The sequence below is a fragment of the Myxine glutinosa genome, chromosome 7 (genome assembly GCF_964187855.1).
Source record: "Myxine glutinosa chromosome 7, kmMyxGlut1.1, whole genome shotgun sequence".
Taxonomy (NCBI): Eukaryota; Metazoa; Chordata; class Myxini; order Myxiniformes; family Myxinidae; genus Myxine; species Myxine glutinosa.
Genome location: NC_136267.1, coordinates 80,798,827 through 80,816,368, shown reverse-complemented (window position 1 = coordinate 80,816,368; position 17,542 = coordinate 80,798,827). Strand labels below are relative to the sequence as shown.

Here is a 17,542-nt window from a genome sequence, read left to right as displayed (position 1 = left end):
AAGGTTAATCAGCACAAAACGTAATAGAATAACATATTTTACCACCCTGCACCTAAATAGGAGGTTTTAAAACAGTTATTTTCTCAGAATTAATAACTTAAAACCATCCGAGCCGCCACCTGTCGCCATGATCTCTGAAGGTTGATCCACATATACAAATTTTTATTAAAAGCCCAATTTTTATCAGATTTCAACATGGATATCGATATAATTAGTTTGATGGTGAGCTCTGATTATCATATGTGAGAGACAACTCTTAATTAAGACATTACCATGATCGGTAAGTTTGGCAAAGAAGGAGTCACGAGACCTCTCAAATGCGCCAATTATTCAAAAGCTGAAAATAGTACTAACACAACCTATACATCATTTTAAAGGTAATTTTACTGCTCATCTAACAACATCACTCTCAAGTATGAAAATAGTTTGTAGAAAAAATAACCCACATGACGCCAACTCCAAACCGCCACTTGACAACGGGTGAACCTCCAACGATTACGTCATCCTCACAACAAGGTGAGTTGTTTTGCTGTTTGAGCTTCCAAGGTTAATCACAGCGAAACTTTCTACCATCAGATTTTTAACCAAGATGTACCTGAATAGAGTTTTATACCGTGATGAGGAAGTCATTTGGCCCGTTATTGGCGTGTTACACTCCCGAGTTAATTAATTTACGAACCCGAGGTAATTTCTTTACTACAGCTTTATACCATTTAACCCCCTTTAGACCCTTTACAACCCTTAGACCCTTTAAACTCCTTTAGACCCTTTACACCCCTTCGAGTTTAGACCCATTTGACCCTTTACACCACTCCCCTTAGATCCCTTTGACCCTTTACACCCCTCTATACCCCTTATACCTTTTAGACCCCTTATACCCATTAAGACCCTTTACACCCCTTATACCCTTTACACACCTTAGATCCCATTCGACCCTTTGCACCCCTTTGACCCACTTCGACCTCTTTAGACCCTTTATACCCCTTTGATCCTTTTTGACCCTTTACACCCCTGAGACCTTTTACACCCTTTAGAGTTTAGACCCTTTCATACCCATTTCGATCCTTTTGAGACATATACACCTTCTTCAACACTTTTCAGACCTATTGACTTTTTAAGACCCTTTGGACAATTTAAGACCCTCTGGACAATTTAAGACCTTCTGGACAATTTAAGACCATTGGACATTTTTAACCCCTTTTCCTGTTTTGTCCTTAGACACTTTTAGACCCCATTTGGCCCTTTTAAGAGTCTTGAGTCTTTAAACACTTTAGTCCCCTTTATGACCCTAAAACACTCTAGACCCCTTAGAAATTTGAAAAACTTTCCTCCCAAAATCGGTTTTGCTGACCTTTTCCATGAACTATTTGTGTTGCATCACAAGTTGCAATGACGAATCTAGACTGATATCTCAAAGTGAAACTGATGTTGAAATGTGAAACTGAAACTACTGATCTATGGATTATCGAATGGGAAACCAGAATGAAATGCTGTGGGAAATTGGTGATATCAAAGGTGTGGGCAGTCTAGAGAGATGGGGAAGGTCGGGAGCTGAAGAAGCAATGTGGAGAGGGATCAGTGCCTGGAGGTGGGCAGTTGGTATGGAAACAACTTTGGTGATCTTCCGTCAGGCTGTAGGCCCAAAACATGCCTAAACGCGTTTCCCAGCCGAGTTTTCATAATATCACCTTCACTCCCAATCAGTACTTTGAAGGTACAACTACAACAAGCATGGCTTGGAAATCTTAGCTGATAGAATGGAATGAGGTTGTCGGGGTTACCAGCTACACCCATTGCGACGTATGCTCACTGAATATTTACACTGAATTCCCATTTCTATCAATACACACTCCAAAGGAAATTGCTCATTTCAGGTGAGACATCTCCAAATCCCCATCATTGATGGGTACCTTTGCTAGTATATATGTATTGTTACATTTGTGGCGGGAGGTGATGACATACCATAGTGGACTGCGTGCGAGTAGGAAGCCCATCTCGATGTATGTAAGTAGAAAAACTGTGAGCTTGTTCATGTGTTCCTCACATGGGGGGGGGCGGGGGGGGTGAAGACATGCTAATTAGGTAGGGTCTAGGGTAGTTCTCCCAGTATGTGATTGCCTCCAGTAATTTCCCCGATTTTCTTTCAATTATAACGAGCCGGCCATAACAACCCACATATTTACAATTACAACAACAACAATAACGAGCACTCCATGAAACCACAACTACCAGCATAAATGCTGAGAAGATCCAAACATTACGATCGACAGAGAAACCCCGCCTCGAAGGAATTGTAATCAGCAACTAAGCTTCGTCCAGTGGAGGCAAAGAATCGGTGGGTGGTCAGGAGGGCTGTGAGGCCCCGCCCCCGAAGTGCATTATTGGGCAGGGTGACGTCATCGAGAGACTTCGAGAACGGAGGAAGAAGAATTGGTCTCTCTCTCTCTCTCTCTCTTGTTCTGGCTATCGTAACCGGCGGTCGCTCTTTGCCCTTTGTCCCTGGCTTGGCTGCTCCTGGCTTGTGTGCGATCGTGGTGAGGAGGAAGAAGAAGGCGTCACTTTTCTCTCTCTAGTTCTGGTTGTCGGATCGGGCGGTCACTCTTTGTCCTTTGTACCTGGCTTGGCTGTTCCTGGCTCGTGTGCGCGCGTGGGGAGAACTTTGCTGATCTTGTGTGGACTTTTGCGATTGTGAGGAGGAGGCGTTAGTAGCGGTTTGTGGGACCGTGTTGTGCTGGCTGTCCCGGGATTGAGCGGGAGACGTTTGGCTTCCTGCTGCACGGCTCTGTGTGCTGGCGCGATTGACCGGCGCCATTGTTTGGGCGCTTCAACGCACGGTCCTCTCGTCGACTGACCCCACCAAAGTGCTCGTCGATACCAGAGCTGAGTGCCGGCAAAAAGGGGGGGGGGGGGGGTATTTTATTTTATTTTATCTTTCCCCTGTCTGTTTTCCTGTCTGAGTGGAGACGCCTCAAGTTACGAATTAGTATTTACCTCGCCATTCATTTTATTTCCGTGATTTAATTTCATGAAATCCATTATTGTACATTTAATTTGTTGTGTCGTGTTTCTGTGTTCGTGGATTTCGGATATAAGCCCCGTGAGCTCCGTGCAGGTAAGAACCCCGTTGCCTTTTGTCCGACGTGCGCCCGTCAATTTTCGGCTTGACCTCCTCGGAGTAAGACCGACTGGCTATCAGTCCAAAGCTGACGACGCTTTGGCGACGCTTTGTTACCAAGGCCCAAATAATTCAGACGAAAAGCTTCTTAATCCAATATTAGGTTCAGCTAAATTTTTGGGCATTAATCCCCATTTAGTTCCTCAACAGCAAACCACCAGATCTTGATAGAATGCGACTCTAGATTAACGTCCACAGGCACATTCCAAATCCAAAAATCCCATTAAAGGGCACAAAAAATTCCCCAAAAAATTCCATCCAATCAATATTCTCTGGGATTTAATGTCCCGGGTCATCTCAGGGCACTTTCAGGACCTTTCTATGATCCTGGATGTGACTTCCCTCAGACCTACAATGGTAGTGGTAGAAATTATCGTCCAATGGCATTTACCATCATGTTTGAGCAATACCACATCATGTAGCCACTTTCAGTCAAACCCTGGGTTACCCACAAATATTCATTTCCTTACAAAAATGATCTTCTGTGCATTATTGTGAGATCTGATAGAAATCTGGTGGTAATCTCATCAGATCTTGTGATCAATTTTAGTAAGAGCTATTAATATTATTCAGCAACCTTTTGCTCCATTACTCTCTACCGAGCGTTCCACAGCCTTTTTTGAGGCAATGATTCTGTCAATTCTCAACATCAGCATCTAGACTAAGTCAGCTATTTTACACCCACCAGCCCTCCATCAGTTAGGACCGTACGATGGTGCACTCAGCTCCGATTATACTTTGGATTTATCGACCTTGCTCACATATTACCAAGACAGGTACGCTCCCAACTGCCTGGAGATTCATTTATAATGCCTTTGGCGTAAATTACAACCTCATAGACAATTCTGCAATTGAATTGTGTGTGAGTTCCACCTTTAATCGCTGCATTCAAATTTTGACTTTCAATGAGTGTTGTCTTTTTGTGTTGCATACAAGAAACATTCCCTCCATACTCGAATTTATTGCATTTCATTCAATCACTTCAAAATGCAAATTCAGGAATTAATTCTGTTTTAAATAAAGAAGGCTAACTTGCATCATCATTTCAGAAGAGCAGGATACTTTATGGAAAGGTTATTTGGAAGATCACATCATGGAAAAAATCTCAACACAAACCTGCTTCCAATGTTGGACCTCCTATTAAACAGCAGGTCATAGTCTACTATCTATTACAATGGACGTTGGCCTATAACATGTCTGGTTAACTTCAGTATAGAGCACTAAATGGAAGTATGACAGGGGTATGGTATATTCAACTGAATTATATACATATTTGAAGTTCACCTCTATTTAAACCAGCTGCACAGCAGTGTAAACTATACTCTCATAATGGATGAAATCTACAGAATGTTGAATGAGGTGAATAATAACTGAATAATAATAAATGAATAATAACCCCCATATGAATAAAGGAGAAGCTGACGTTTTGAGCGTTAACCCTTTATGCGAGAGAGTGTGAGAGAGAGTGAGAGAGAATGAGAGAGTGTGAGGAGAGAGTGTGAGATTGTGAGAGTGTGAGATTGTGAGATTGTGAGAGTGTGAGAGAGTGAGAGAGAGTGAGAGAGAGTGAGAGAGTGTGAGAGAGTGTGAGAGAGAGTGAGAGAGAGAGAGTGTGAGAGAGTGTGAGAGAGTGAGAGAGAGTGAGAGAGAGTGGAGGAGAATGGGAGAGTGTGAGAGAGTGTGAGAGAGTGTGAGAGAGAGTGTGAGAGAGTGTGAGAGAGTGTGAGAGAGTGTGAGTGTGGGAGAGAGTGAGAGAGAGAGTGAGAGAGAGTGAGGCAGTGTGAGAGAGAAAGATGTGCATGGAGCATACAGAGAAATTAAGCCCCTTATCCGACTCCCAATACCAAAAATCCATCCCACATTGCGGGACATATCGGCTATTAAACTGATAAGGGAGACAGGATAGGGGTGGGGGTTGATATTAGGTGGAGATCACTCAGAGTTGAATGCGTCAGAGTGGGGTCAGGGTCAGCGGAGCATGTAGGGATGAGCATTATTAGCCCCCGTTAGACTTAGTCTGAAACGGGGGCTTATGGATTGGGTCTAGTCAATCTGTCCGTTCGTCTGTCCATCTGTGTGTCCTTGTGCGTGTGTGTGCGTGCGTCCGCAACCATATCTTGGACATGTATGGATCAATTTTGTTCATACTTGGAATAAAGACAATACGCGATGGCATACATATGTACATCATTTTGTTTTGCAATGCGATCAAAGATTGCCAACTAGCTGCCATTTTAGTTGTAAAAAAAAACCCCCAATGTGGAGCACGTCCTCAACCATTTATTGGACATGCATTTACTGATCTTGTTAAATCTTGGCAAGCAGATAATGAATGATTGCTTACATATGCACGTCATTTTCTTTTCGAGATCAGATCCAAGATGGCCAACTGGTTGGGGACACGTTATTTAAACGTGTCCCCAACCATTTCTCAGCCATGCATAGACCGATTTTGTTCAAACTTCGCAAAAAGACAATACATTAGACTATTAGAGTATGCATATGCAGAAGATTTCGTTTTGTAATCTGACCAAAGATGGCCACCTGGTGGCCTTTAACTCCATACAGCAAAATTGCTAAAATCATGGGGGCTATGACAATTTATGTCTTTCTCTCCTTGTTAGTTTTGAAAGGGAGAGTTTCAGGTTTAGGGGTTATACATGAAGGAGACTGGGATGTTGAGAAAAGTGAAAATAATAGGGAAACAAGCAAGAAGCGGAAGAAAGACATTTGTTAAATAAACCGAAGTAACTTTAAAAAGTTATACAAATAAAAATGCTCCCTAGTGCCTGACCCTGCTCTGACGCACACCACCTCTGACTCACTCCCACCCAGCTATAACAACCCTCACCCCTATCCCATCTCTTTAATTTGCTCTGACAAAGAGTTGATTCCAAAAACGTCAGCTCCTCCTTGCTTTCGACAGTGGTAAGCACACCTCAATCAACATCCTGCATGCTGATTCCATCCATTGTTCTACCTGTCCGCTGGCGTAGATTGATGCTGTCTTCACCATCAATACTAGTTTTTCATTATATGGTACTCTTGGAATACGAGTTGTTCAAATTGTTGCATATTACTATTAGCTACATTAAGAAAAACTAGAACGGCACACTTCAACGTCACGACATCGACCGATATGCCTCCGCCCACATTTTTATATCATTATAATACTTGTACCAAGTTTGCTTTATATCCATTCAGCTGTTCTCAAGTTATCACATTGCTACCTGACATGACCTCTGACCTTTGACCTCTTGACCCCAAAATCTAATCAGTTAATCTTTACAGAATTATACATACCTGTATCAAGTTTGAATTAGATCACTTCAGCTGGTTTCAAGTTATAGACATATTACAGACTTTGACCTTCGACCTCTTGACCCCAAAATCTAATCAGTTCATCGTTCTACATAAGTGTACCAAATTTGACGAAGATCCCTTCAGCCGTTCTCAAGTTATCGCGGAAACGAAAACGTATCATGGACGGACGGACAGACAACCTGAAAACATAATGCCTCCGGCGACTCCGTCAACGGAGGCATAACAACACCACTTCATGAAAATTGTCAACACACCTTCATATAATTGGCTATACTTTATACATATTTATATTTATTTATCTGTACACAGATCTGGAGCAGGATTGTGTGGCTGAAATTAAGGTGGAAACAGTCAATTTGCCAATGAAAAGGAATGCCATTGCCAAAGAGAGGGGATGCAAGAGAATGTTCAAATAACATAACCATTGTTTTGATTTCACATGCTCAAAAGATATTACTAAAGATCATTCAACACAGAATAGATGACTTCATTAACCCTTTAATGACCAAAGGACACATACAGTATGTCCTTAAAATTTAACGTGTTATATCTCCAATATTTTTCCTGCAATTTTAGATTACTTTATGTTTGTACATTTTTTAAATTTTTTTTTAATACTGAATCGAGGCTCGTGAAAGAGCTGACAACCGCGAGGGAAAGACAGTACAGTGGGACCGCGAGGGAAAGACAGCACAGGGGGACCGCGAGGGAAAGACAGCACAGGGGGACCGCGAGGGAAAGACAGCACAGGGGGACCGCGAGGGAAAGACAGCACAGGGGGACCGCGAGGGAAAGACAGCACAGAGGGACCGCGAGGGAAAGACAACACAGAGGGACCGCGAGGGAAAGACAGCACAGATGGACCGCGAGGGAAAGACAGCACAGAAGGACCGCGAGGGAAAGACAGCACAGAGGGACCGTGAGGGAAAGACAGCACAGAGGGACCGCGAGGGAAAGACAGCACAGGGGGACCATGAGGGAAAGACAGCACAGGGGGACCGCGAGGGAAAGACAGCACAGAGGGACCGCGAGGGAAAGACAGCACAGAGGGACCGCGAGGGAAAGACAGCACAGAGGGACCGTGAGGGAAAGACAGCACAGAGGGACCACGAGGGAAAGACAGCACAGGGAGACCATGAGGGAAAGACAGCACAGGGGGACCGCGAGGGAAAGACAGCACAGGGGGACCGCGAGGGAAAGACAGCACAGAGGGACCGCGAAGGAAAGACAGCACAGAGGGACCGCGAGGGAAAGACAGCACAGAGGGACCGTGAGGGAAAGACAGCACAGAGGGACCACGAGGGAAAGACAGCACAGGGAGACCACGAGGGAAAGACAGCACAGGGGGACCGCGAGGGAAAGACAGCACAGGGGGACCGCGAGGGAAAGACAGCACAGGGGGACCATGAGGGAAAGACAGCACAGGGGGACCGCGAGGGAAAGACAGCACAGGGGGACCGCGAGGGAAAGACAGCACAGGGGGACCGTGAGGGAAAGACAGCACAGTGGGACCGCGAGGGAAAGACAGCACAGAGGGACCGCGAGGGAAAGACAGCACAGAGGGACCACGAGGGAAAGACAGCACAGAGGGACCACGAGGGTAAGACAGCACAGAGGGACCCCGAGGGAAAGACAGCACAGAGGGACCGCGAGGGAAAGACAGCACAGAGGGACCACGAGGGAAAGACAGCACAGAGGGACCGCGAGGGAAAGACAGCACAGCACAGCACATTGGTAAATCATTTATCGAGAAAAGCCTGTTGAGCAAGAAGGTTTCAGAAGAAGAAGAGATACTAGATGTCAAATCACAAATCTGAGGTGGATAATGGAAAAAGCAAAGGAATATCAAAAGAAGGTGTATCTATGTTTTATAGATTACTAGTACACCCACTCTCTACAGGAGCAGCAGAAATGGGTCATGTTATTATACTCTCAGGAGTATATAGATTATAGTGGATCTAGCCTCATATAATGCCTCAAGAACGTCAGGTTTCCTCCATTTCAGTTTAGTGTTAAACAACAGTAGCGACTGTTTAAAAAGGTAATCATACCTGTATGTGGTTCTTAATATGTTTTACTTCTGGGACGGGTACCCCACGAATCATTATGATAAGCTACTTATGCACCTTAACACGGATTTTGCCCAAAGCGGAAACCTCCCCTTGGGGAGGGGACAAATGAAGTCGCTACAATCACCATCATGTGACCCTTCGTCCTGTTGTCAAGTTTGGTTGAGATTGGATAAGTAAAGACCAAATGTATCTCAGTCAAAAATACAGACAGACAGACAGACAGACACCAAATTGTGTATTTTAGTATGACTAGTAAACCCAATTCCTACAGGAGCGGTAGAAAGGGTCATGTTATTGTCATCTCTGGGGTATATAGATTACAGTAGATCTAGGCGCAGGCATCAAGAACGTCAGACCGGTTTCCTCCCTTACATTTGTGTTAAACAGCAGCAGAAACTGTTTAAAAAGGCAATCATACATATTTGTGGTTTTTGTAATATTTTAACTACCGGTATTGCTGCCCCACAAAATTCCACAAAAAGCTATTTCTGCACATTACCGCAGTGTTTGGCCAAGGAGTAAAAAGCCCTTTGGGAAAGTATTGTAATATTAGTATTAATATTGTATTAATATTGTATTGTAATAACATTAATATTGTCGTGTCCCCGGGGTTAAGACCCCAAGAGGACGATTGACCGAAACAAACTCTACTCCAAGGCCACTGGCGGTAGTGGTGGTAAACTTGGTGGTTTAGGTAAACTCAACTTGGTGGTAGTGACACGCGCAGGAAGGTTTGAAGTCTTACCTGATCGGTAACACACGCAAGGGTTAACCCGAACCCACAAACACAAAGACGGGACAGCAAAATCCACAATACAAGGAAAGTAAAATTCGACAAGTAATTCTTCTTCTTTTCGTGTCCACGGACAGTCTATACATGGCCCAACCAAAACTAGACACATTTTTGCGCTTTGTTGTTGAATTCGGCAAGATCTACAACAGTGCAGGGTTCCTCTAGCGGTGGACATTGCAGGAGATGTTGCATAGTCTGTGGCTCAGCACCACATTCGCAAGTTGTCGGGCTGGTTGTATATTCCCATTTGTTTAGTGACACCTTTGAACGACCTACACCAGTCCTAAGTCTGTTAAGGCACTTCCATGTTACCCAGTTTCAATTCGCACCTGGGGGAAGGCTTTGATCAGGTAGAATTTCCATCACTGGGGGTTGTTCGAGACTGGTGAGCCGGTCTTTCCACAAAGCGATGCGGGCTTCAGATGGGGTTGATTGTAATGAAACGACACTGTTCATGAAGCTCTTCCTTGACTTTAGGCGGCTGAGTGTAGGTGTATGACCATGCAGAGAGTGCCTCTCATCTGATGTTTGACGGAGTCACTCTTTCTTTCTGGCTACTGTTCTTATTATATCAGGGGGAGCTATACCCTCCAAGATATATAGGCTCTTGGTGTTGTTGGTTTTAAACAACCTGTGATAGATCGGCAGCTTGCATTCAGAACGGCATCCATCTTCTTAGCATGAGTAAATCTTTCCCATACAGGGCAGACGTATTAAGCAGTGCTATAGCAAAGAGCAAGTGCACTGGTTCTCAATGTTTTTGAGCTTGCTCCCCATCTTGTGTTAGTGAGCTTATTCAGGATGTTGTTTCGTGCGCTCACTTTTGTCTTTGTCTTCTCGATGCGGTTCTTGAAGGTAAGGCATCGGTCAAGAGTGGCTCCTAAATAGGTGGGGTGGTCGCAATGCCTCAGTGTTGCTCCACACCAGGTTACTTTAAGCTGGCATTTGGCTTCATGGTTTCTGATGTGGAATGCACAAACTTGCATTCTTTGTTGGGTTTGCGCGAAGGTGGTTTTCCTCATAGTAGGATATCAGTCCCTCCAAGGCCTCAGATAGCGTTTTCTCCCCGGTTTTAAAATCAGTGCTTTGGGCAGTGACACATAAGTCATCAGCATATATAAAACAGCGTGTAACACTTTTGTTATTAGAAGCGGCGTTGAGGGAAAAAGCCATGATTAGCTGTCTTAACACGGATATACACCTTAACATGGATTTCGCCCAAAGTGGAAAACACTCTTAGGGAGGGGGGGGAATTAAGTCGTTACAACTTCCGTTGTGTGACCCTTTGTCCCCCTGGCCAATTTGGTTGAGATTGGATAAATAACGACCGAATGTATCATGGTCAGACAGACAGATGCCAAATTGTGTATTTTCATATGATATCTAAGCTTTCGCTTGTTACCTCTGCCTCCAAAGGTGTATAGAGATTATGTTTTCACCACTTTCTGTCTCAAAATATTATGGACGAATTCAGTCGAAACTTGGTGGATCGGTTGGGTTTGTGACAATGACAAATAGATTGATTAGATTTTAGAGAAGATCCGGATCCGGATACTATAATTTTTAAGTGATTCTTCATCATTGAGAGACAGGGCAAAAAAACGATATGTAGCATGATATCTCAAAAAATTACGGAGGATTCCGATGAAACTTGGTGGATGAATTTGGTCGTTGACAATAACAAGGTGATTTTGGTTGAGGTCGGGATGTAGGTCCAGCCTAACAGTGGTTTACAATTTACGTAAACTGTTCAGCCTGGCGGATGTATGTGCTGTTCTTGTGTTGTTTAAGAATTGATGTGGATATGTTGAGAGAAATGGAGACGATGGGATATGTCTGATAAGAAGCCTGTACACTAAACATCAAGCTCCAGTAAGAACAGAGTTTTATCTTCCTGTGTTCTAAGTTTGAAGTGAGTGGAAAATGTGGAGAAATTCGTAGACAGGTGGCTATGGGGAAAACAGCAAAGTTATGATTGACAAAGATCTGGAAAGACAAAGATGTGATAATACAACCCAAGAGAAGGATGGTGAATCCTTTGGCAATGTATGGATGTGAGTCATGGATAGTGAAGAAGAAAGAAAGGAAGACGCTTATCATTTTTGAAATGTGGTGTTGGAAAGTAATGTTTAAAATTCCATCGACTGCAAGAACAACAAACAAATCAGTGTTTGAATAAATTAGCCACCATGCACATTAGAAGTGCTGATGCTAAAACAGAAACTCTCATACTTTGGGCACGTCATGTGCGCAGGAAGCATAAATCTAGAGAAATCAACCATGAAGGAAGAATGGTTAAGGGAAGAAGAGGAAGAGGTAGACCTTGTATGCACTGAATGGATGGGGGTAGAGGCTGCAACCAGAGCTTTGGGAAGGTTGTTTGGAGCTATCTGATCATGAATGTCACCAGAAGTTAGACACAACTTGACGAAACTCGATAACTAACTTTATACACTCATTTCTTTCAGAGTATAAGTAAATTAGGAAATACATTCAAACATACATTTAAACTCTAGTTTAACTCCCTTCTATTGACTTTAAAGGTCAAAGAGGGTACTCAGTCTCTGTGTAGAGGTGCAGTGATGCTGCCAATTATGAGGCAGTTACAAACGTCTTCTCAACATTGGCTCTTAATTTCTCCTTCGCTATCCTATCCACAGTACGAGCCAAGACTGCGCTAGAGAACAGCACGGGCCTTAAGATTCTCCAGATTGGTGTTGGTGAGGTGAGTTCAACATCCCAAATCAAGTATTTTAATTTCGAAAAAACTTAGAGTAAGATAGGCCATTAAGATGCCGCCCCACCCCTTGTGACCACCCCAAAATGGACGTGTTTCCTCTGGTCTACCTCTTCCTTTCCTTCACTAACCCCACCCCAAAACCTATAACGGTTTTGCTTTACTGTTTACATGTTCAGTATCATGAACCTCTGCACCAGAGTTCTGACCTATGGTATAACGGACAAATGAAAATGACAAAAACAATGTTCAGTATACAGAAGCAAAATTCTGAAGATGGGTATGAAGATGTATACAGTATATTGTTACATGTCGACCTCAGGATACGACAGCGAGTGTACCGTACCTGTAACCCAGAAGGCATCACGGCAGAAAATAAATAAAGACACTGATGTGCCTTTAGTGTTGTTTTAAAGGTGAACCCAACATACGACAGGAGACAGAATGGTAACGTTATAAGAAATATTTATTAAGCCCTAATGTCTACCTTAAGCACAATAATATTAATGAAACGTAGCAATTAATGACTTTCCTAAGAATCCCTAAATTAAACAAGTACGAACGCTACATACAATAATGCAGCTATAGGCTATACGTTAACTCTCGACTATTGTGGTAACTCAGCTTAATCAAGCACTTTAAACCTAGTGTGTTATAATAGGTGAAAGGTCGGCAGGGGGGCCATCCCAGAGGGGAGAGCAGTACTCCATCAAGCTGCGGATGAAGGCCTTGTATGTGGTGAGGAGTTCAGGTGTGCCAAAGAAGGACTTTGTACGACAGAGGATGCCCAGTTGGTGACTGGCTTTGGAGGCCAACTTTGAAATGTGGTTTGCCCAAGGAAGATCGTGGATGATAGGGAGACCAATAAGTTTGAGTGACTGAACCTCCTGAAGAGGATTGTTAAATAAAGTAGATGGAAAGGTTTGCCAGACAGTCTTTTTGGAGAGAGAGAGAGAGAGAGAGAGAGAGAGAGAGACAGAGAGACAGACACAGACACAGACACAGACACGACAGAAGACAGAAAGCCAGCCGAGTGCCCGAGGGCTTTTAGTTGTTAGGGTTAGTTGCTAACAACAAGTTTATTTTGGTTGAAAGTAACGAATCAGTCACTTCCTCAGTTAATCACACTATAGGTCCTGATTGTGAGTGGCACTGGCCTGAAACACGAGAAGGAGGAGACATGGTTCTTGGATCGGTAGTATACAGCGTTGAGTCATCTGCATAAAATAAGAACAACAAGGATCCGATATAGAGCCCTCAGTTACACCAGATTTAATATTATGGACAGGGGCCGATTGTCTCTTATATACCTCAGAGATTTGGCGATTTACTAGGAAGTTAGAAATTATAGCAATCAACTGTCCAGAGATGCCATTGGATGCCCTTGTTCCAGACTTTATCAAGTCTTTGAGATGTCAATAGCAGCAACCCTTTCTTTCCCATGATGATCCAATGGCCTAGTCACATGTTCAATGATTAGGGATAGAACATCACCAGTAGACCTTGAATCTTGAAAGTCATATTGGGCATCAGTTAGGAGGTTGTGGTTTTCCATATGACTCATGAGATTCAGTTCAATCAGGGAGTGAAAAACTCATAATGTGTAGAAGGCGAATAGGCCGATAGTTGGAAGGATCTGATTTCTCAACGGAGCGTTTATAAGACAGGATCTACAGTCTACATAAGCCTGCTTCCAGCCAGGTGGAAACACAGACTTTGACAGACACAAGCAATACAATTTTCAGAGTTTAGAAGAGAGTTCTGGTGAACACATCTTCAAAGCTATTGCATGGATTTGATCTGGTTCAGTAGCTTTTGAGATGTCAAGCCATTGAATAATCTAGTGTGTCTTGTATCATTGCTCAGAATGAAGGTACTGCTTAATGATGCTTCTCAATCTGTGGCAACATTACTTTGCAGCGCCATCCCTCCCAGCAGGTGCAAGCACGAGCACGTGCAACCTCCTACCCCACACACCTCACCGTTGCTGCAGTTGTACTGACGGCATGTGCTGCCGGCGTGTTGCTCGCCACTGCTATCATCTTGGGCCTACGTAGGGAAAACCCAGCTAACTACAAGGTGGCATTTCCTGGTGATGTCAACGATGGTTCAGCAACAGATGCTCCCACTGATTATCAGGTGATTGTAAGGACCATGACGTACCTTATTTGGGAACATTTAAAAATCACTAAGATCAGCACAAAAGATGATGTACTTTTTTGTTTTGTTCTTTATCCTTCCTTCTGTACTGTATAAATGCAGAAGTGAGTATGGCTATTGGAGGTTGAACTCCCTGACTATCTTGCCTGAATTATGGGGGATGTAATTATGCTATATTAAGGAAGAGCAGTCATTTGGGTTGACACACGAGTGAAATTTTATGTATCAAACAAGATCAATCTTTCCGTTTTTTTTACTTTTACAGGACCTAAGGCTCATAGTGGAGTTGCCACACACATGGACATACAGATGAATACACGACATAGAATACAGGACTGTTACACGAGACAAACCCTGCCACTGGACGTAGGGGAAGTGACGTCACTTCACAGGGTGGCATATCATACAATGGTGTCACCTTTCTCACTGCACTTAGTGGGGCATTTCATAAGGAGGAATTTCCTCTTCTACATGGTTGTCAACCTATGGGTATTGTCCATGCTTTTATCATTTTAAATGCTGAACGTCAAGCAAAGAAGCAGCACGTGCCATTTTTAAAGGCTTTGGTATGACGTGGCCAGGGGGTTTGAACAAACCACCTCCCAGATTCAGACCGGATGCTTTGGTATGACGTGGCCAGGGGGTTTGAACAAACCACCTCCCAGATTCAGACCGGATGCTCTAACCATTACATTTTTTAAAAATATACTTTCCTATAGTTGCAACTACATTGTGATTCATTGAAAACAAGTTTGACTAAGATCCCTTCAGTCATTCTCGAGTTATCGCAGTAATGAAAACCTATCACGGACGGATGGACAGATGGACAACCTGAAAAGAAGCACTCATTGTTTTCCAGGAACTTTGTCGGCAGCGAATGGCAGGACGTGGAATGGAGCGCGGGACCGAAAAGTTACCAGCCTCTCGTGGAAATAGTGTTTCGTCACAAGTGAGTGACATCGCTCAGCACAGCCCTTCATCTCGGAGCAGCACATCATCATGGAGCGAAGAGCCGGTCTCCTCGCATATGGACATCTCAACAGGTCACATCATTCTGGTGAGTCTTTATTTGCTCAAGAGTTGCTAAAGACAGGACATTGAACAAAGATGGTTCAAACTTGCCCTGGGATTTTGTTTATATAAACACATAGCAATGTACAGTATATTGCTCAATACAATTTCGAAGTTAATATGTCTTTAGAAAATGGAAACCATTTGCATGTTTCTGTTTTACAATATGTACTTAAATTCGAGATGGTGATAAATCAGAAAGCAAAGATGGTGGCGCAGTGAATAATTATGACATTTATCGATACTATAAAAGTGAATTTACATATATATGTCTATATATATACATATATAGACAGGACGAGCCAGAAATATGGTTTCATGTCAGTAGATATCAGGTAGATCTGTGTAGGTATCATGCTCCGATTGTCGTGATAGGGAACCCCACATGTAATAAGTTTGTTTCGGTGGTTTGTTCGTGTAAGTGTATCTTTGTAGTCATATGAGGATGGCCTTGTGTTAAATAGAGTAGGGATTATGCTAATTCCCCTGTGTGTGAGACCTGTGATCTATCCATTGTCCCGTATGGCACTACACCATAGATACTAGGTAGGCCCAATAGCACAAACACTAATTAAATTCCCCCCACAATAAAACTCACCAGAGGTGCAGGCAGGAAGCGCCCGCGCATTGCGCCGGCATGGTGATGAAACATAGCACAGGCAGGCCGGGAGCCACGCCCAGAAGGACTCGCTATTGGGCAGGAGTCAACCAACCAAAGGCCAGAGTAAGGAAGGACTGGTGATTGGCCAAGGGAGGGCAAGAAGCTTCCCTCGGATTGGTGGAAAGAAGGGAACAAGAAGCGACATACTGATTGGCCACCGACTGATGACGTGTGAAGGAGAGCACGAGGCACTCAGCCAATGGTAAAGGACTGATGTGGGAAGAACATTCGAGAGGTAGAGAGGCGACGGACTGATTGGCAGAGAGAGAGAGAGAGAGAGAGAGAGAGAGAGAGAGAGAGAGAGAGAGAGAGAGAGCTGACATCACGAGATGGCTGATAAAACAACTGGCAGGCTGGCATTTTGGCCCCTTCTTGTTCTGGTTCCCTCTCATTTGGACTGCCTTCTTGCGTTGGACTTTTTCTCGTTTGGACCCTTGCTTGTTGGGCGACGACGGACGGTGGAGAGACGGTGGAGCGCTGATGATCCTCCTTCCCTGCGTTCACGTACGGGACCTCGCGAGCGATCGTGCGGGGACGCGAGGCATGCTGCAGCAGCGTACGCTGGCCTAGCAGCGCGCGAGCACGGGCGCGTCGAGGCCTGGTTTCACGCCAAGGTCGGGTGGTTTTCCCACCACCCAGAGCCGCGTTGGACTGCGCACTTGGGGCCTGACGATCCCTGTCACACCTCAGCCAAGTTGAGATAAGCCCACACACACATGCATGACCCCTTTCTTTTCATTTAAATATTCCCTTGTGTGTTTTAGACGTCTGGTGTGGGAGCGCTCCAATTTAGAACATTTATTTACCATCGCATTCTTGTTCTCCGGTTCCGCTAAATAAACCTATTATTTTTGTACATTCTAATTCCATCTTCAGTTGAGTTACTCTCCTGCAGGATTGAAGGCTGCCACGCGGGACCGACAGGTAAAAACTGCCGCTTCTTCTTCTTCTCTCCTCTTCCCGTGCGTAGATATAAATTCCGTATTTGATCGTCGCCTCAAAGTTAACGCTCGATTTGCCATCCATGGCTTACTCTCGGTCTTAACTGAGAGCAGTCATGCGACAAATGGTGTCAGGAGTGGGATTTGTGACCACATCCTTAACAACGCGGGAATTGCTGGCCATCTGAATTTTACTCTCGGTGGTCATATGTGGTATATATCTATGTCATATGTGGTCATATGTGGTATCAGTCACGTGACAGTATATATCTTACGGGGGTTGGTTCATAAGTCCAGGTGTTCTCAAGTTGGGTGTTTAGAAGTTGGGGGCTCATTGTGTCCAAAATTATATTTATACAAAATAAGTATAAATTTTGTCATGTTGACAGGTCATTTTGACACTCATTTTTATGCAATCAGCAGTTCAATAGCACAAGTAAATATTTGCAGGTTTAACAATACATCAGAGGTCTGGCAAAGGCATGGAGATTCATATTTGAGCTGTTCAGTTTGAGTTTGAATCTCGACCCAACTATAAACTGTCACCCTGATGTTTCATGGGAAGGGCGAGAGAGGCATCAATGTGTGCGCCCGGATATTGGAAGACC

At 44.0% G+C, this 17,542-nt stretch overlaps 1 protein-coding gene across 5 annotated transcripts in view; it reads left to right on the top strand.

The window, feature by feature from the left end:
* LOC137431352 (receptor-type tyrosine-protein phosphatase N2) overlaps positions 1–17,542 on the top strand; it is a 261,049-nt gene that overhangs the window by 170,461 nt on the left and 73,046 nt on the right. For 3 of the 5 annotated variants that reach the window (XR_010985252.2, XM_068122586.2, XM_068122589.2), the window contains 3 exons: positions 12,025–12,089; positions 14,022–14,240; positions 15,121–15,318. Coding sequence is in view for 4 of the 5 variants with exons in the window: in XM_068122586.2 (XP_067978687.2) it covers positions 12,025–12,089; positions 14,022–14,240; positions 15,121–15,318 (482 nt within the window). In the remaining variant the exon portion in view is untranslated. The remainder of the gene's footprint in view (positions 1–12,024; positions 12,090–14,021; positions 14,241–15,120; positions 15,319–17,542) is intronic. The other 2 variants (XM_068122588.2, XM_068122587.2) reach the window with 2 other exon arrangements.